General features: G+C 51.2%; 1 protein-coding gene across 8 annotated transcripts in view; it reads left to right on the top strand.

Annotated features, from left to right (window-relative positions):
* Nucleotides 1-21,256, top strand: part of LOC105567774 (tyrosine-protein phosphatase Lar) — a 419,078-nt gene that overhangs the window by 175,036 nt on the left and 222,786 nt on the right. For 6 of the 8 annotated variants that reach the window (XM_012022901.1, XM_012022895.1, XM_012022899.1 and 3 more), the window contains one exon: nt 2,720-2,858. The exons of the other annotated variants lie outside the window; for them this stretch is intronic. In XM_012022901.1, the coding sequence (XP_011878291.1) occupies nt 2,798-2,858 (61 nt within the window). In that variant the 5' untranslated portion in view covers nt 2,720-2,797. The remainder of the gene's footprint in view (nt 1-2,719; nt 2,859-21,256) is intronic. 8 annotated transcript variants of the gene reach the window in all.

The following is a 21,256-nucleotide window of genomic DNA, read 5'->3' as shown; positions in this document are numbered from 1 at the left end:
CCTCCTCTCTCTCTCTCTCTCTCTCTCTCTCTCTCTCTCTCTCTCTCTCTCTCTTTCGCGTAACAGTGCCACTAGCGATCCATGATGATTTACGATTAATTTTGAAGAAAACACTGAGTCGTTTCGACGCCACGCACTTTAAACGGAAATTATTAATTTTTTTCACTACCGTAAAAATATCACTAGATGGGCTGAAACCCTTTTTTGATCAGAAGCGCCGCGGAGAAACATATCGACGGATCCTGCCGTAGCTTACGTCCCGACATCTTATAACGCATAAACTCGCTCGTAACTCACAACTTCAGTCCAGTGAGAAAAAGAACAAGAGAAAGAGGAAGAGCCAGGAGCACCTCCCGATCGTCGTAAAATCTGGTCTGGCGCGAATTCGTACATGTACATACGGCAATCTCGAGGCCAGGAGGGGCGGCGCGCCTGCGTCAGGAATGTCGGTGGTGGACGAGCAGGGTAGGGGGTGTCGTCGGGGGGCATGGGGGTGAGTCAGTCAGGCCGCAGCGCGCGTTCAGAAAACTACCCTTAACGCAGGGTCTCATACGCTCGCCGGAGTAATTTATAATTGAGTCGCGAGAGTACGCGATAGGAATTCGAGGATCGCGTTCGCCCGAGCCCTTCCCCGCGTTACCGGAAACCGTGAAGCTTCTACGAAGACGGACTTCCCCGAGGAGGACTGATTTTCGCCTTTTGCACAAAAAAGAAAAACGCACACGAAACACACGGCATTATCTAGAGTTTTACTGCTGTGCGCAGAGACAGATACGCAGATGTGTGCAGGTAGCCGCCGAGAGGTCTGTTGCTGGTGAAAATTCACGTGGTGCAGCCCGAAAAATACCGAACAAAAGAAATATGGGAAGGACGCTCAGGGACGCGAGCGCTCGCAAATTCGCGGAGAAATTGGATTAAGCTGCCGTCGACAGCGCGAGCTCTTGTTTTAAGCACAGCGGTGTTGAAGACAAGAGGCGAAAAGTGCAACGAAAAACTCGCCGAAAGAGAATACAAATGCAGCGGAAAACACCGTGGAAAGTACATCCGCAACGATCGGATGGTGAGACTGTAACGTCGCGTGCGGCGAGGGAGGTAGCGCGAAACAAGATCCGAAGGAGCCCGTAGTCATGAGTGCAACGAACCGAGAGCTCTAAAACCGCCGTATAATATCATCACGCGAGCCGCTGTTAATCGTAAACCCTCCGTCTCGTTTCTTTCTCTCGCAGGTTTTCTCTGTCCGACCTACCGCCGGGTACCGCTCGATCGCCAAACGAGACGGATAATTCGCATTTCCCCGGTGAAAGTCAAAAGAGCTCGCTCTACGTTTCTCAACGTCTCGCGCGGGAAAGGACCGCGGCGCATTAGCGGTCTCATCCAAAAACCATCTATTCCAGTTAGCGGACTTTCGGCGTCAACGGAATTACGTTATACACGTTCCCTGATTGAGAAATCAAAAGATACGAGCGAGCACAACGCGAGGACCAGGAGCACAGAGTGGAAGATGAAGGGTCTATTCGCTGGGTGGAAGCCGCGGGAAAGCAGAGGAGAACAATTACACTCAGTTACCTGGAGGATGTAACGCGAGCCGGAGCCGTGGCCAGCGCCGGGTCTAGGGTCAACGTCTCGCGCGGCAAAGCTCGGCGGCAGCTTTGTCGTGAGGGCTCTCGGCTTGGAGCGTGGGACGCGCGAAAAATATGGGATGGTCGTGGAATCACAGGAAGAAAGAGTCGAGATAATCGCCGCGAGATAGGGCCCGCAGTCAAGAATGCGGGATTTCTGAAAGTCAACGGAGGAAGAACGGCAGAGGCGAGTCGGATTAGGTGGCCGATAATCGTTCGCACCGTCGAAGCGCGGATCTCTGAACTAGCCGACGCCGCGTGTGGCTTATTAGCAGCTGTCGCGAGTGGAGACGACGACGCGAGGAGGACGGACGGCCGGGGGTGACTCGGCGGACACGGAGAAGATCGGAGGGGAAACAAAAGGGAGGGATACTTTCTACCTCCTGAGGGAAATACGTCGCGACATCCGTCTTTCGGAGGCCAAGTCTAGACGTGACGCCCTTCCAAAACTGATCCATCTATTAAATCGGCAGGAGGGAACGCGGGCGCGGCGGCGACGGTGAAAAGAATGTAAATAGTTGTCGCACGCGAAAGAGAGTGTATGCTGCGACAAAGTGGCACAACGATCGCAGCCATTATTGCGATGTCAGCGACCGGCTCGGAGGGAAACGCGCGCTTCTTTCTCCCTTAACGTCGACGCCGACGCTTTTCGATATACTCGTGGGATATTTTATTGTGTGGGACAGAGAAAGGGAGAGAAAGAGAGAAAGTGTTAAATGGCGTGTGTCGATACTTTTTCTCGACGGCCGCTGAATAAGCACTCTCGCGTCCTTCCGTCGTTTTGTACAGTCCAGACACCATAAACGCATCAGAGACAAGTATTTTTTTACGCGCAGCTCAAATCCCGCTTACCCCGCCGATTATCCGCGTTGTACTGCTCGAGAATTCAACGTGTCCGATTCCCTTTCTCCCCTCCCCCCCCCGGAAGGAGTTCTTCTCCCCGCGGCGCCTGTGTGTGCGACGAGGGAGAAGAGTATCGAGGTTCGCCCCGCAACGACGTCTTCGTCAGGAAGACGTATCTCGTCGTCCCTGTTCGCCCTCTTCCCCTCACAGTGCTGAAGGTGGTATGTTTCTGACGAGGGTGGTTTATCTTTTCATAGGTGGCACGCTGCGACGGTGGTGTTAAGTGTGCAGTGATCACGGGTGATCGAGGGAGGACGGGAAAGAAGGTGGTCAATATGACTCCTATCTTCCTCGTCGTGTTGCTGGCGATTGACCCGATTATCGCGCAGAATACCGGTGAGTAACACAAGATCAACGACAAATGCTAGTGTTTAAATTAGACTCTCGCGGGCCACGGACACAGCTCTCCGCTCCGCGATGGACGCTTGGATGGACATTGGCGAGGACAATGGCCGCGGGAAAAACCGCGGTTGTGTGTGCGGGCCAGTTGTGCGTCGTCTGTCCGTCGTCTGTTGCGCGCACTTCTAGGACTCTCGAAATCTACCGAGAGAGCCGAGAGCGACGCGCCACTTTTCCACGCGCGTATCTCGCGTTCGATCGCGCGTATAAAAGAGAGAGAGTCGGAGTCGCATGCGTCGCGAAACTAGATCGAAAGCGCCGATACGCTCCGCGTCGTCCGCTCGAGCGTACGCCGCGTTATTTAAACGGGACGAGATAATCCCCTCGCACGAACGAGCGTCCCTGGGATCTTCGTAATTTATTACGGTTTACTTATTAGCTACGACGCCGCGATACGCTGCCGGCCGCTATCGCTTTCGATCGATGACGCGTGCGGAAAATTTATCGCGCGCATCGCGGCGCTTGTAAAAATTAAAATTTTTTTCGTGCGGACGCGTTGCGATATTTTTGCCGGGAGAACGACTCGGTCTCTCTCTCTCTCCACTCCGTGCGCGCAATCGTCTCGCGAGATTAGTCGTGGCTCGCAGTAATCTCGTTGCAATCGCGCGCAAGTGCAAAGAGACTCTCGGCGCTGTATGATTCGCGTGCGAGAAAGGAGAAAAGGACGAGACGACAGCGCGCGCGTAAACCATTCTCCTCTTCGAGATGCGATACGTGCGCTCGAAGGACGCTCGCGGAAATGCGGGAAAGGGAGAAACGGACCAGCGAAATATACGCGTCGCGGGTGTCGAATGCGTGAGACGAGAAGGACGAAAACGCCGCCGGCCGTGACTGCCGCTCCCTAAGGTCGGGGCTTTGAAAGAGCCCGGCTGACTCGTCCGCGGAGAGACGGGCAATAATGCGCGCGCCTCGTAACAGGGAGCGGCTCTCGGCGGCTAAATGACGAGCAGCGCACGCATCGCGCGTTGAATTGCGTGCGTGTCGCACCGCGAACACGTGTCAGCGTCGCCCCGGCTTAGGCCGACACCTCGCGATTAAAATATGCGAGCGCGGCTCGTCGAGAGTCCGCGGTTATCGGGCGCTCGCGATCTCACGTCGAAAATACAGAGAGAGATCGCTCGCGTGCTCGCGTGCGATTCGCTTGGACTTTTACGGAAGTGACCAAGTCGTCGGTGCCCGAGCTCGATCCAGGAGACGCCGTCCGAGTGTACACGGACACTAAGACCGCTTTACGTTAAACTCGACCGACGGGGCGACGCCCCGCGGGCCCGCTTCGCGGATTCGAAAGGCCTCGTTAGCGAAGCACGAACACCATGATCACGTCTTTCTTGTCGTCGCAACGTTAATAAACATCTATTTAGGGCCGGACGATCGGGAGCACAGTGCTGGGCTGCCGCGATCATTACGGCGGTAATCTGTCGCCGCAGTCGGTAATCCGGCGAGCTTTACGCTGACTCCGTAATGACGATGATACATCCCCGGCATTTCAGTCAATTAATTACGTCGCGACGTAATCCTAATTCGGCTGTCGGAAAGCTCTCGCCGGATTTGAATGCTTTGCGAGTTTCAGCGATGGGAAACGATAATGTCATATCAGCGTGATGTGTAAAACGCGCGCCCGTTGTTGCCGGGTCAATGCGGCAACGGTAAGTAGTAGGTGTAATTGAAAGGTCGCCGCGAGGCTACGCTTTAAAAGGTTTCCCCCGACAAAAACGCCCGCGATCGAGTTAACGATCGCGGAGAAAGGGGGGGGGGCGAATCGAAATATCAGTTCTCTTTCAGAAAAACGAAGCGCTGCCTGTAACGTGGCGGAACTGGCGTTCCATTAGTAACGAGCGACGGGTTAGCCGGAATCAGCGGATCAGCGCGGAACGAATCATTTTCCCCAGCGGAGATGCCGATTTGAATTCAATAGTTCTGTTTTTCGCAACTCTACCCGACAACCGTCGTGCGCCGCCGATCGCATTCAGGTAACACGCAGGGGAAATCCGCGGGCGCGCTTTTTGTCTTCTAACCCTCAACCTCCTCTCCCCCTTTTTTTTAATTCGTGCAACGCGCCGGTCGCCCGCGCCTCCCGCCTCGGTCGGATCGAGTACAGAAAATTGGCGCTCTCCGCTCCTCGTGACGGCGGCAGGAGGGCGACGAAAAAAAAGGATCGAAGAAGTCTCGCGCGAGGTGGGAAAAGGTGAGAGAGGGACGATCGAAGCCGGGAGGACGGGCCGCGCGCGATAGCAATGGGATGGGTGAAATCCATAGTTAATGCAGATACGTCCCGTCCGTCCCGTCTAACTCGAGGAAAAGGAAACAGCCCGGGTCGACTGCGAAGATTTCCTCGGAGGCTCGCCTGTCCGTGTGGTGACGTTTTCGTGGAGTGAGAAAGGAGCGTCTTCCTCGCGGGCTAAGAGGACACGAGCGCGGCTCTCTATCAAGATTGTGTCTTTTTTTTTATTTACTTTCTTTCCCGCCGTCCCCTTCGCTCTCGCGAAAGACTGCTCGTGTTTTCCCGTATTTTTCGAATCGGAGGGTCGTCGTGATCTCCAGTGCGCGTTACACAGACGTCGGCGCCGACTTTGCTACGGTTTGCGAAAAATGCCGCTAATTCGAATAACGACAGCCACTCTCGGTAATTCACGTGATTGGCCTAGCTAGCGAATATTTCCAAATTATGTGTCACTTCTTGCTCGACGTAGCGCGCTTCATATACCTAGTTTATATCTTTTGTAATGCACATACACACACACACACACGCATGCAAACACCTAGAGATACAGGCGCGCAGCATAGCCCATTCTTTCCTTCATTTCTGGCTGTCTCCTTTCATCTTTGTCCTCTCGTTCTCCCGCTATCGTTCCCTCGGTCGCGCGGCACGTCAACGTCCCGCTTTTCTACGTCACGCTGCAAAATGGATTCTCCACGGCTCGACCTCGGCACGACAACCAAAAGCGAGCGACGCAAACGGTAAATAGATTTTTCGACGCCATAAAGAGAGCGTCGAGCCGGTGGCTGCCTCGGAAACATCCAGAAAATAGTCCGACGAATTTCCAAATCAACTCACTTACAGCAATAGTATTTCGTGATGAGCCATCGGCGCGCCGGATTGAAGTCTCCTCGTCGCGCGAAGAAGCGTTTTTTCCGATTTTTGAGATCGCGCCTTGCTCAAAAAGATACCGCAATCTCGACGCTTCTGTCTTGACGGAACATCAACCGCAGGCTCGGAGAGATCGCAACTGAAAAGGGGGAGACGGGAAATTGATGCAACGGAACATTTGTAACAGTCAATCACGTATCCCTCCGTAATACGGATTAAGAGCCGTCGTACGATTAACTCGGCGTAGTAAAGAAAAATATATATCGCGGGCGCAATCGTCCATTTTTGTTTACCACACGCGCATGGAGAAAATCTACGGCTAAATATCTCGGTTCTCCTAACCGAACGCGATAGAAACGGTCGAGCTACCGTCGTTGTTTCCCCGAAAAATAACCCCGCCGGATTTTATGATACATTATGCACGCTGAACGACGGCGCTTAGTATAGGTACACCTACACCCCCTACGCCCCCGCCCCGTGCCAACCTCCCCCTGCGAATGTCGGTTGCCGTGATCATATTTCATCGGCATGTCAAGCGAAGAAAAACTCGTTTCTACCGTAATCATATCTCTCGACGAATCTGGTTAGACCCGCCGTCATAATACACCGCCATTACGATTGAGATAACCGGAGGAATTGTGCGTTCGGGGGAGGGAAACCGCGCGAGATATCGGGGGCGACTTACAAAAGTATTTCGGCCCGAAGCGAAATTTTGGACCTATGTTGAACCTTTAATTCTATTATATAGTAGGACCTGAGATAGTAAAAGATCAAACTGCAAGTACAAAATTTACTCCTAGTTTCAAACTGATAGTGTCGGAAATTTCTACTTTTGCCAATTTAGCGTTAAAGTAGGTCCTTTTAAGTAGGAGCTAAAGTAAATTTTTAGAATTAAAGATTCGGTGTAAATTATCTCTAAAAGTATCAAAATAGTACCAACATTTCGACTCGGGTAAAGGAAGAAATCTCTCAAATATCACGGGGTATTCACTAAAACGGGGAGGGGGGAGGAATTCATAGCACGCGCACGCAAAAAAAATCGTATCACCTTACACAAATGGGATGTATAGAAGAGCTGAACGGATTTCTGCAGTTAGATAACGCGCAGGTTGTCCCTTTGCGAGATCACCTGTCCTTCCTTTTTTCCCTCCCCCGTCGTTGCGGACCAGGCAAAATGACCGCCGCGTTTTTGGACCGGGTGAGGCCCGCGTGTTATTTATCTTCCGGCCAGACGTGATAATTTACATTCTCGCGACCCCCTGCCCGCGGGGTTTCGGTTCCGACCTGTCGCTGGTGCCGCGGCAACCTGTCGCCATTTTTATCGGTAATTGACAGAGTGGACGCCGGAACTTTTCAAAGGGCCCGGCACGGCCGCGGCCGAAGAACCGCGTCGGGGAAAAACGCGGTCAAAAAATCGAGTACGACGCGTAATGACGACTGACAGCCGCTTGCGCGTGCCGTCGCGCCGCGATGCCATTTCGTTCTGCCGGTTTGCCGGGGGGTTTTTTTCCTGTATCCGCCGTTTCATGTGCCGCTCTCCTCTTTGTACATATGGAATAAACGCGTTCCCAGGGGAGCGCGGCACCCCGCGCCGGTTATCGCCCGCCCTTATCCGCCGCTTTCCACACCACCGAGCTCCCAACGCAACGGGCAATTTGGGAAACCAAAATCGACCGATCTCCGTCGTGCTCTCTCACAGCGTTTTCTCGACAACTATCGGCACATTTCTGCTCCGTTGCTACTCACGAAGAGAGACTCTCAGAGTGACGGGGGGGAGGGGAGGTCACAGTGGTATCTCGGTACGATGTACTTATGTAATTAGCCGCGGGGCGCAGGCACGAGAGGGGTGAAAGAAGTATGTCGCTCACATGCGACCAGTCCGCCCCGAAGAAAGTCGCGCGACGTCGGCGTGGAAACGAGACCTATGTCTGGGTTACTTCGATCGCATACGTACACACTCCCGTGCTCGCGTGCTGCACCTTGTGCATTCGCGTACCTGTGACCGCAACGCGTGCAAGCACGCCGAAGTAGCTCGCAGAATGGCCGGATGATGAAGTAAAAAAGTTTACTCCGGCCATTTCGTAAGAACTCTCGGGAGCCGGAGCTCTCTCGCGCGATTGTCGTTCGAGAGGAGCGCGGTCATTGCACATTTCGTCAACCCCTTTCTCTCTCTCGCAGTCTCGCTCCCCCCCCCCCTTTTTTCGCATCTCGCCGCGATTTTTCGCGTTTTCCCGTCGCGCTCGATACGGCCTGTCCCGTCGTAACGAACCCAACCCTCTTTTGTATCGAACGAATCGTCAGGATAAACCCCCTGTGGGAAACCCACACCTCTCACCTCCCCCAAAGCCGCAAGGCATCGTACGGAGGGTGGCGCGGCGCCGTTGCTTAGCCGCAACATTCTCGGGTTTACACCCCCGGCGTGAACTTACTTGCGGATTTAGGATTAGTCGCCGCGACCGACGGAGCTTCGTTTGCGGGCTAAACTGATTCTGTCGTCTCGCGGCAGCGAACTCGCACGATCGCGGGGGCCAACTTTTACGGTGTTCGACGCGCTGTTCCCGACGCCGGTGGTGGTTACGCACGCATTCCGAAACGAACTCGCGCCACGATAGAAACCGCTCGCTCTTAAGACGCGCAAATAAAAAGCAGCAGCTACCGCCCGCGAGTCCTTTTAGCCGATGAAATAAAGGGCTATCCACAGAAATTTACATAACGGAAATACATATATTTGAAAAATATTTTTTCAACAGCGAAAATTAAATGTACATTTTAATAATGGAATATTAAAACATCAAATGCAGATTCCGTATGGTACTTTGATAGTTTGAACTTCAAAAGCCTTGAAATTTACCTTTGCTGGCAAATGTTATTTATACACTATAGAGCACGATAATACGGCTGGCGTCGAATAATGTAGCGGACAACGATGCCCGCCATTGTATTCAGCGTTAATTAATCGAGCAAACTTTTCGCTCGCGTTGATGCATCGACTGCGGCCGCGTTTAATGCCGCGCATTGAAATGCAGATGATAATTACCCGCGCGTAATGCGAAAAAATCGCTCGTGTTAATTGCCAGACTGAGAGTTGCGACGTCCTCGCTCGGCTGCGGCGAGGAGTTTCTCATTTCGTTGCAGAAAGCAGAGACAAACCGCTGTCTCGGATTAGGGGTGACGTTGGAGAGAGCACTGCCGCAAAAGTTAGTTAATGTAATTAACCATTCTGTGTGAATTAAGCCACGAGCCTTTAGCTCCAAGACCTTTTGGTCGCCCGTGCAAGTCCGGCGCCGCTTTTTAAATCACCGTGCTCGCGCGTCGTCTTTCTTTTTATCCCGTTATTAATACAAAACCACCATGATGCGCGCAGAAATTTCCCGGCATATCATCCCGGAAAAATATCCCTTTAATATCATCGCTGGATATTATCTTTTTCAAAATTTTGATACATAAATAGTCGAAAAGTACGTTTTGATATTTTTGGCTAGATTGCATTTTCGGCGAGCACGCGTATATACCGTCGGAAATAGAACACACGGAATATCTGGTACGTATAAAAGCTGTAAAATAGGAAGCGATCCATTAATAGCAGTTACGTTACTCGTGCCGCAAGGGGAGAATCAAATATCCTTATTTTCGTTGCCGAAAATTTCGTCACAATTTTTCTATCGTAACTGTGTTAAACGTAATAGTTATTTTTACTTCTCGTTTTACGTGTGCAAAATATTACATTGTTACAATATTTTTCGAAAACAAAAATCGCGGAAATTGCTAAATCGTGCATTCGGGGAATTTTATTAATTTGTAATTCCGCGCTGCACAATACGATATCATCTTTCTAAAGCCTCGCGGAGCTTTTCCAAAAACCGAAGAGTATCCATGAATAGGGGGGGGGGGGGAGCAGCGTAGTGAGCGAGAGATAAAAATCCGCTTTTCGTAAAAATCGGTGGAGCACACCTTTCACCCCGCTTTTGTATAAGGCACGCGTTACACGCGGTTAACATGGACGTCGACCGAATTTACGGACAGAATGCGAATTTGAATTGCAGGGAACGCGGGTAAACGCCCGCGTCTCCATCCGTGCGTTTCACGTCGGATCACCGGAACGTTGCAAAATACGGGCATCACCGCGGTAACGATCGCGAAAACATTTACGGGGCGGGCGGGCATCGCGCGCGCCGGGGCGCTGCTTCGCGAGCTACGCTGTCTGTATTTCTACGAATTGTGTGCGAGATTGGTTTGCAGCGAGGCGCCTAATCAAAGGATAATAACATTCGCGGAACGAATGCATAATCTACTTACGTAGAGGACTCGCGGCGCGCCCGCGCGTCGGACGGAAAACACGCGCAGTCTCTCGCTTCCAAAATTACGGCTAATCTGCGCGCGCGGAATCACCGAACAATTTCTATCTTGACATTTTGATTTATTAAATGCTCCGCGCGATTATTCATTCCGTTCGTAACTTGGCTTTGTCGCCGTTGCAGCGCCGCTTTCGCGCTACGCTGCGGCGGGAGCCGGGAGTCGCGGGAGCGCGAGAGAATAGAGAGGAGCGAGTCAAATATCAAAGATACGATATATTTATACTGCTCGCGCGCAAAATACAAAATATGAACAAAATGTAATCTCGCCATTTTTATACGCGAATGCGGGACCTATTATTCCCGCGTTTTTCTCCGCGTTTTTTTTACCGTTAAACCACGTATCCGCGAAAGCTATGTGACTTTCGGCTTCACTAACTGCATTTCCTAGTACATTATCGGACAGATTTATATCGCTGCCGGAAACGAATGGCCCCCAAAGCGCGCGGAACATTCGTGAAATTTCGAATATTAAATTTATGATGGATCGCTGCCTTCCGCGAGGTACCGCCATTTTTCGAGAGTAAGGCCGGGGGAATGTTATCGTCGTGAAAGGAGGCGATGAAAGCGAAGAAATAAAAAGTCCGAAAAATCACATCAAGCGCTGTGCGTGCTTTGTGTCGCGTAAATGGGAGTCGTCGGGTGCTTTTATTACTTATTGATAGAAATCCGAGACACGTACCTGTACGCTTGACACGAGAAGCCTTCAGGTTTTGCAAAATAGTAATAACTGCTACATCAACGGCATCGTTTCGTTATGAGCAAGGTGCTCGTTCCCTTCCTCCTCCGTTTCATTTTACGTAATACGGAATACTCGATCGTTTTGCACCCTAATGCATTCACCGTTAATAGGCGCGAGCAATTCTCTAAAAATCCACAAGAGATCATCTTTGACATGCGCATCAAACGATTGCCTGATTGGATCGGCGCTGCAGCGGGATGAAAAAGGGTCATTCATAAACAATATCAAACGATGGATATATCGCGCGGGCTGGCGGGCGTGAAACATTTTTAGCGAAAGCCCTTGTGTGAAGCTATTTCCCTATTCACGTGCCACGCAACCGACCGAGCTTGCAACGAGCTTGCACGCCCGACAGCTCGCTAATGCGAAGCCGATGTAGCCATTTGAAAAACGAAACACCGCGCCGTGCCAGCCAGCCTATGCTGATCGCCCGCCGTCGTGTCGTAGGGCGGGAGGAAGGGCGGCCGCCGGGTCCCCCATTAACGGCGACGAACTCGCGCCGAAGTCGCCGCGGTATCGCGTACCTTTTAAATCTGGCCATTAACCGCACGTACGATTACGGGACATTACTTATCGATTATACAAGGAGTCTTTATACAGAGCGGAGGAGAGGAAGAGGGAGACCGATGTGCGCACCGTCGAGCCGTATCGCCCGCGAGCGTGAGAGAGCGCCGGCGCTCCACGTATACAGAGTGTCCCAGGAGGAAAGGTCAATATTCTAGGAGGTGATAGTATCGGTCATTTTAAGCAAAAATGTTCATATGAATATATGCCCCATTCTCCGCTCTTTCCGAGATAAAGCTACTTGAATGTCTCATGTGTTCACTTTTTTTCTGTACACTTAACTCTTCATCCAACCCCATAAACAAAAATCCAATGGGGTTAGATCTAGAGATCATGGTGGCCAATTAATGGCGCTACCACGACCAATCCACCGATTAGGGAAAGTGACGTATGAGGAGGAGCTCCGTCATACTGAAAGTACATAACACGCCGTGCAGCCAAAGGAACGTCTTTTAGTTGTTCTGGTAATGCATTTAGAAGAAATTCCACGTAATTTTATCCTGCCGTACCATCTTCTAAAATAACGGTATTTGCAAGGTAATTTTGCAACTGTACATTCAAATAGCTCCGTCTCGGAAACAGTGGGAAATAGGACGTATATTCACATGAACATTTTTGCTTAAAATGACCGATACTATCACCTCCCAGAATATTGATCTTTCTTCCTGGGACACCCCGTATAGTAGCACCATAATTTGCAATAACCGCCGTAATAACCGTACCTCCTTACCGGCCGGAATAATATCGCGGTAATTTCCTCGGTAAAAACACCGTCGTCCGCCCCGCCAGCCCTTTCGCCATTCTAACGCGAACGTCCGCGCGCTATCTGACCTTATCGGTACGCGCATGCGACTCTCGCGAGAAAAAAGAAGAGACGGAATGCGACGCGGTCATTAGCGAGGGGGGGAAAAATGCGGGGGGATCGATCGCTTCGGCTGATCGAGGCGCGACAACGACCACTCTATCTGCCATGTGCGTGCTCGTCAGCTCTTGAAACTCGGGTAATTAACCGAAAGAGCCGCGGTTCGCTGCGTGTCAACGGTACCGAGATCGCCGCAACGCCGCGACCAGAATCCCCTTTTCGGGGCGCGAAAACACGGACGGGCACGCGGGCCGCGATATTCCGCGCTGGCGATCGGATAGCAAACTCGCGAATAAATATATTTGGAAATCGAGCTGATTGCGTTCTTATCGGGGATCGGTTCACCTCGCCGTGCCCGAATCGGCGGCATCGATAACGTCATCGGTATCGCGCTTCCGCGAAAATACGGGAATAAAGTTTCCCAATATAAGTACAGATAACCAGCGGGCGGTATGCGAAGCGCGATCGACATCCCGGAAGAAGGACGCGGGCTTCCAGAGCTTTTGCGATCCACCGGCATCGATTTACGCGCGCGCGCGCCCGCGCGAGCGTATATGAGGGTATGCGGGCGGGGTATGTAGCGCGTGCACGAGATGGTCTTTGAAAAATCGACGGCTACAAGTGGGGTTTCCGCTCGCGTTTGCATAAAACGAAAGTCCCGATCGAGCCCTCCTCCCCCGCGCCGCCGTCCGATCTACCTCTTCTCATTTCCCACCTTCCCACCGGTTTTTCCATTGGAGAACATCTTTGCCGCCGGCGGTGGCGGCCGCGCGCCGGCCCCGCGTGTTTCGCGTTCCGCACTTTCAATTTTGCGTCAACTATTTTTCACGCGGCTCTTTTCTCCGCCTTCTCGGTCCTCGGCTATGCTCTCCGGAGGCGCAAACTTTCGAACGCCTATACAACGCGTGTTACTCCACGTCGTGCGTCGCAGTGTCGGATCACCTCCGCAAATACTTCTTTCCCCGTCGTGACACGGGGGTTCTCGGTCCCAACTTATATGGCAAGCAATATGTGGATGGAATAGAATCCGCGATTCGTCGCAATGGCGCATGAAATAGCGTGCCGTACTATTTGAAACTTTATCCGCGGTATCCTTGTATCATGACTTCGGAACACTCTTTTCTACGTCTCGCAGTGTCGATGATTTTCTCAATCAACTTTTTCCAATAGCATACTTATGTCGAGAGAAAAGTCAAATGTAAAATGCCCCGTGAGTTATTAAGAATATAAGAAAGTTTTAAATACGGGGACTGCGCCAATTGAAAAGAGAAATGTGTTTTGAAAGGTTGACGTGGAAATAATGCACTGCGCGTCTTTAATAAACTCTTGTTTTACAAATGCGATATAAAGGTACAAATATCTATGTTTGAGAATGTCTTGTTAAATGTAATCTTAGCTCTGCAAATATTACGCTTCCCCCCCCCCCATGCGATAAATTCTACGCGTTCTGTAAATATTCTCGCGAGCAACATAGAAAACTATACCGTAATGAGCAACGTGATACAGTGCGTCACGCAGCGGGGAAATATTAACGGGCTGAAAAAGAGTCGTACGCGGACGTGCACGGTTACAATCTGTGGAGTTTTTGACACGCAGTTTAATAAAGTTTCGTTTGAAAAATGTGTTTTGGGCACAATCCGTATCACATGTACGCGGGCACAAAAATTAATTTGGGTCGTCTCTTCGCCCTCAGACGCTACCTCACGTACCCGCGATTTCCCGCGGATTTCGTATCGAGGTCCTAAATAAACCAAAGTTTACCTCGCCCGCGCGTGTTCGTGCCGCGGAAAGTACGGGCAGAGTCGCAAAGCTTAAAAGCGCATCCGCCGAGAGTGATCATTCAAAGGGAGCTTTCGGTTATCCGCGCTTCACGGCCCGCCGCTCTCGCGCGCTCGCCTTACGCGCGCGCACCCAGATACTATTTTTACGTCGACGCCCTTTTAAAGAGTTTCGCAATCGCATTTCCTGCAATCTTTCTCTGAAAAGCATCGCCCAGATACCTCGGCGTCGTTATCGTTGCACGCGCGCTTGCGTTCGCGGGATGCGGCGCATCCCGTGTCCGGCAGCGACATTTCTTCCAACGTTGGTCTCCACGGGTCAACGCCGCCGCCGTCGCCGCAATAGAGACGCGCTCCCCTGTCGCTGGCGGTCATATTTAATCGGCGACAGGCGGTGGGACACGTCAATGGGAGCTGGACCCGAGTTATTCTAAGCCGCAACTTTGTCATACGTTTTTCCCAGCCAGTATCTCCTTTCTCTCGCCGTCGCGCACTCGACAGGAGAACCGAAAGCTCGGATATTCTGAAACGCCCCTGCGGATCCGGAGTTGGCGTTGTCGCGCGAGTTCCACGGAGAGGGCTCATTGTATTCCGGAATTCTTCGACAACTCGGCCATAAAACTCCGGCTTATCCGCATGGAATCCGCGGCAAAAGAAATCCACCCCGTGGAAAGTTACGCCTCGATTTTCGCCCCGGCTTTTGCGCGCGGCTGACCCTTACGGTCCGTTTCCGCTGCCGTGACTTTCACCTCCGCGTTTCGATACTTCCCTCTCGCGCCCCCGCCCGATGGACCGGCCCTCCCTCGCCCGTATCTTAACAACCGATCTACATTGTCTCAAGTCCGTTCCCGCCCATTCCTACCGTTCTTTCCTACCGAGGAGTTTATCGCGAGCTTTAACAGCGCGTTATTTTTTTCCCCCTTTTGTCTGGGCGAGCCCGGGGTCGAAAGCGCGCTATTTCCACCTTTTCGACGATAAAAGAACTCGGCCAGAGTGCTAGCTGCACTCTTCCATGGCTATCTCCTCGATATCTACCGTTGTCATTAATTAGGTCTGCGCCCATTTACTCGACTTGAGCGCTTCGCGACCGCAAACAAATAGAAACTGAAACGCACATTTATTTATTAGATAGTTCTTTTTCTTCCTCCTCAAACATTTTATCTCGACAGGGGTTTTAATCAGAGGTTAAGATACTCTTGAGTTCTTTGAAAAGCGACTTGTAGGAAATTAAAGCATTATTAAGGAGGCTTGATCGCGAAAAACACATTTGCAATTTCCACCCGTCTATTTCACATACAATTTGCATATTAAAGTGAAACATCTCTTGAAAATCTTTCGTTTCAAGAATCACAAGATTCTTTCCGCGGTACTTTGTCGTCGCTTGCTCCGGCTGGCTCATCTCGTACGTGTCTTTCCCTCTTTCCCGAATCTTCCTCGCTCCCAGTCTCAGCTGCTGGAAGTTTCACAGGCTCGAAACTCGGCGAATTAAGTGCTAACTTAACTCGCCCGCGCGAAACTTGATTCAGCGTTTCCGTGTGCGAAACGAAGGCTACGGGCGCGCCGACGACGACGACGACGACGACGACGAGTCACGTACTGGAACTAATTGCAGTTTTGTAGGGAACCGTGAGATTTCGTCGCACCTCGCGGAATAAAGCTGGAAATTAATTCTCTGAGGATCGCGAAAGTAAACAGAGACGCGCGCGCAAGATAAACGAGCCAGCGACTCCACTGATCGCTATCGCTAACGTGTCCTAACACATCGGTATCGATAGCAATATGCAAAATGAGATATCTGCAACGAGACATAGGTAGGTATCTCTGTTCCCCGCTGCAAATTTATCTCGGATAGTCGAAGGTTAAACGTAAAAGGGTCTAGGAAGACGCTCGAACGGGATACACCCTTGGGTCCGGACCTCGTCTACCCGCACTCAACTTTTCGAGCGTTACCCGAAACCAAATTAAACAGTTAAGAGCCGTCGCTCGATTTTCCTGGCTAAATTGCCGCGAGATCAATCCCTCCCCCGGCTCGTCTCTCTTCTCTCGCGCTTCAAGTGGGAAAGCGTTTGCCCAGAGATTTCGCTCCCCGGGCCGTCTTTGAGGCGCCCTGTGAAAACGTATCCCTTTCGTGCGTTTTCTTCCTTCCGTCGAAATTCGAAACGATGAACGATATCTCATAAACGTAGACGAGAGGCGTCGCTCGCGCGGGCACGTCCCTTTCATCGGAGGCGCATGATCATAATGCTACCCAGATAACACCGGGTTCCCCGTTTAAGACACTAAATTGCGGTTTCTGTTTCCTTACGTGCCGTTCGTGTGTAGACCGGCGTTACCGCAAGTACGAGGACGTGTGTGGGGCGTGCGGTTGACCCGAGTATAACGCGCAAAGGCCCGTTGCCGGGGGTCTTTGAGCTACCGCGAAGCTACCGTCGACGAGGCGGAGGACACACAGTGGCAGAGAATAAGGCAGTCTACGGACTAGTACGGACAGTTATAATGTATACTGCTCGCACCGCGCGCCGCTATGTAGTTACGTATTACTCATACCTCTCGCAAACGCGCCCATGAGTTAATCTTCTCCGGCTGTATTAAGCTGTCGCGCGCTCACAGAACCAGATCTAATCAGAAGTAATCAGATGCGATGCGGTTGACAGTTCAATCCTAATGTATGCTTTATTCCTAAACGGTACGCTGCGTACCGTGAAGTTTTCGAGTCGATCCCCGTCTTTTACACGTGGACGGAAAAAGAACAGTATCTTACGGTGTGTGGAATAACGTATTCTCCTTTTCTTATTGGAGAACAATAGCACGGAATATAATCACGCGATTCGATACATCGTTCTTGCGTCGAGTGAAAAACCGTACGTGCGCATGATGCATAAAATAAGACGTCAAATATCATCCAGACACTTATCAATTGGTTTTCGTTATCCTCCGCGGCACGACTGGCGCGGGCTGTTTTATTCAATGAAGGAAAAGAGAAATAGCAAACGAACGCTCTCGGACGCGGCGGCGGAGCGCGATGTATACATAGTATATCGATCGGGTTCATTGCAAAAGCGGGAGTCCTCCGCGCGCGGTTTGTATTCGTGATACGCTCGACCGAGGTCCATTGATCCAATTAAATCCAACGTCACTCTTACGATCGCATTTCCCGCCACCGTTTCTTTCTCCCGTGAGTTCCGCTTTCAGCGATTCATTGTTGAACCTATAACGATAGGAGTCCATCGTCTTCTCGGAAAAAAACAGAGACGGGGAAGAGCAGGGCGACCGGTCACCAGGAACTTGTGTCGTTTTGCTGAAGGATGATGTAATCCTCTTCCGTTTAATTGGCGAGACGTGACGGCAGATAATGACGGTGATTCGATCGATGACAAAGACGAAGCGTGAGAGTAGCGCTCTACTCCTCCCGGGACATTGTCGAGATATCGTTTCCCAATTACAGCGAAGAGCTACAACTCCTCCCCGCTAATTCCCCTTCCATCGACAATTAATTTTTCTAGTGACGGCATATAATAGTAATCTAGCCTACGAATGATGAAATTTCTTCTATCCCTTTTTGTTTTCACAGACGCGCTCTATAAAAGCCAGCCATTAAGATTACCTTTCACGATGGATTCGTTTCACGAGAAGGTATAAATGTGGTCCGGCAATTTTAGATACGAATAATTACCTATGGAAAAGGGGAGGGTAATTAGAATCTCTCGTATTAACTTTATTCTGCTCTGAGAAATCCAAGACTCAATAAATTTATTCATAGTTTTCTTTTTCTACCCTTTGTATCCCTCGCGTTGCTTATATCTCCGTAGCGTGACAAACGGCCACTTCCGACCCCCCTTGCCCTTCTCGCGCGTCTCCTCTTCCTCCCCTTCTTCCTCTTCTTTCTCTTCCGCCACCAATCTTGCGGCGGCGGGATTCTTTTGACGTGGGTCGCGAGGATATTCTGGCGCAGATTAAAATATAGATTTTATTGTTTTCCGGGCGTGTCGCGTGCGCTCGCGTACGATTTATACGGCCGTTACTCACGCCGGGCTCGTTCCCCTCTCCGAATCACATATGTATAATAATTCATCCACGATGCGCGTTTTATGAGATCTTCTATTAGATGCGCCACGCCACCCCGGCCTGGAGCCGGTAACAAATTCGACGGTCGGACTGCCGATTCGTCTATGCGACGTCGAACCGGAGCGTGAAATCCGGACGATAATGATGACAGGCAGCAGTGTCATAAATCGGCTCGGAAATATAACGCCGGCAAAGCATGAAATTTTTTAAGAATATTATATCCGCGCCTTCCACACGAGTACCAGTATTTTGGTCCATCGGTGTTGGATAATCTCGGTCACCATAATTTTGCTATTTTTCAGTGCGAAATATAAGACGTAGTCATTGCACGAGTCGACTGCCCTGCAGCTTTCTATAGTTACTCTCGTAAATTATTTCAATACCTTCTTGATTATTTTTCTTTCATTTCAGTTTCTTTTTTTACTGCAACCTTTTTGTGGCCGCTTTCGTTATCGATCAGTATGTCTGTTTTCAACGCCGTCTCGACAAACTACCTTGCGGTATAAAAGATTGACAAGATACTGGTACGTGTAACCGAGCCAGGAGCCAATTCAATTAATCGACCCCATTTAGACTGTAGGTGCGATCCCGCGCGGCGATCGATAGATGCTAGCGCGTTCGGGTATCGATAATTGCGGCATCGAAAGCGTCTGACGTTAGCAGGTCCCGCACCTGCCAAACAGGGTGAGCCTAATTAACAAGTACCGCGAGACGTGGGTTGTCCGGGCATAAACGCAAACCTGAACTTGTTCTCGACTTTCCGTCGTGCAGCCGAGCTCTCGCTCGTTTCAAATCCGATATACGCGGCGGTGTATTCCCTTGGAGATTCGAACGGCTGACTCTACGCCCGTAAAACGAAATTGCTAACCGACGGGCAAGATTGTCACCGACTTTCCCGCCGTCTGCGCGCGCCCGATGCCGTAATGAAGAGAGCCATTTCATAATCGACACCCCGCCGAGCTCCCGAACGAGGCGCACGATGGCGCACCGACTTTACGGTCTGCGTGCGCTCGGTGTCCTGGTACACGTGAGCACTCAGGCATCGTCGGTGTGTAACCAGCGGCATACTATGCTAACGGCGAGAGCCGGCTGGAGTTCCACGTCGGCACGCCACTTGACGACGTACGGCGGATCGCGTGCCGAAGGTTACATCGACCGACGATCACCGCACTCTCCGAGCACCCGATTCTCTGTGCGCTACTGTACGACCTCACCACCCCGCCACCCTCTCGCATCCATGTTTCTCTCTTCTGTTCTTTTCTATTTTCTCCTCTCCTTCCTCCTGTCCTTTCTTCTCCCCCTTCTTCCCTCTTCTCCCTTCCTCTCTCTTTCTCCTCTTATTCGCTGGCAACCTGGCGCGCGAGCACCCCCCGCACGACCGGCAATCTAACCGGCGCTTTATGAGAAAACGCTGAAGAGCTGCTTCGCTAGCGGACGTGCCTCCCGGCTGTTATTACAACAGAAACCACGGCGGCTACGGCGCCCGGCGCGATTAGAAAGGATGGAAGACCGGTCGGAACCGGCACGAGAAATTACGCCAATTTATGCGCTCGTACAATCCTGAGGTAAATGGAGACGATTCACCCTCTCTGCTTCGCCCCTCTACGTGCCATGGTTCTCGCTCCTGTTCTCTCTCTGTCTCACTCGCTCGCCCGCTCACAGTCATCGCTTCCTCCTACGGTAATCATCCGGAAAGCATCTTTTATACGTCTCGCGTTTTCTTTCGTTTGAACTTTCTTCTTCGGGATGGTCGATATGGCTGGTTGTTAGAGCGTTGCGAAAACGCCACGTCCAATACCGAGCGTACCAAGAAAAGTGTAAGCTTTCGCGTGGCTAAAGTAGATTACTGGTTTCATGGTCGTGTGTTCGAACAGCCATACCGCGTAAGGTGCCATCGTGCCACGCCGCGCCGCAGCATGCCACGCCACGCCACGCCGCGCCACGCCACACCACGCCATGCTATGCCACACCATACCATGCCGGGGGCTTTCCGACGTGGAATTGGAAACTTTTCGGTTCCGGACCCGGGACTAACCGCACACGCTCTTGAATCCAATTCGAAAAGCGCCGCGAGTCGTTCTTCCTAGCAATTAACCTAAGAGGATTATACACGGGCGTACATATACAGCCTGTCGCGGTGTGTACTGCACGGCGGTAGTCCGCCGGAATGAAACTATCACGTGCTCGGTTTCATGGCCGTTTCAATTTCTGTCACTTTTAAGCGGATTTCGGTGCTCGCCTTATTAAGGCGCATCCGCCATCGCTACCTGCGATTCTACTTTCGATGTAACCTCGATAACTTGTCAAATCGGTTAGAACGGATATCCGCTGTCTATGAACTTGCTCGTGTAATGACGCCATTAGCGTCAAAATGATTTAAACGTTTATATTCTCAGTCCGAAAGACCCTTTAAATATCCGTCTCTCCGTTTAGTCGGTATAAAGCGTGTTTGCTTATCAATTTCTAATTCGAAAATCTTTTTCGTTGCCGCGAGAACGTCTGCCCTGGCTAATACAACTCACATATTTCTGCCTATTTTTACGAAGCCAGTGGACATCTTGCGAGTCCTGGGGAGAGTTAAATTTTGCATCGTCCGTCGCGAATGCCGTTCAATGAGAAATTTCGTGGTGCTAACTTGAAATAGCAACGGTCCAACGCAAAAGCTGAACAATCCTCGTCGCTAGGGGGGACTGTTATTAATTATTGTCTGCTTTGGAGGATTGGGCCACCGCATTTCCCTACAGCGTCTGATAAACATTAGAACAGACGGTTGCAGCTTTACGTTCTCCCTCGCTTTCCACGTCGAGCTATTGCGAGCCGGTGTACCACGTACATAATTCGAGAATGCACGTTTTAGATCAAAGTACCGCATCATTATGCGCGA

This window comes from Vollenhovia emeryi, unplaced genomic scaffold (genome assembly GCF_000949405.1).
Source record: "Vollenhovia emeryi isolate VEMERY1.0 unplaced genomic scaffold, V.emery_V1.0 DF939134.1, whole genome shotgun sequence".
Taxonomy (NCBI): Eukaryota; Metazoa; Arthropoda; class Insecta; order Hymenoptera; family Formicidae; genus Vollenhovia; species Vollenhovia emeryi.
The sequence above is the reverse complement of the archived record's forward strand: the minus strand, read 5'-3'. Positions and strand labels throughout refer to the sequence as shown.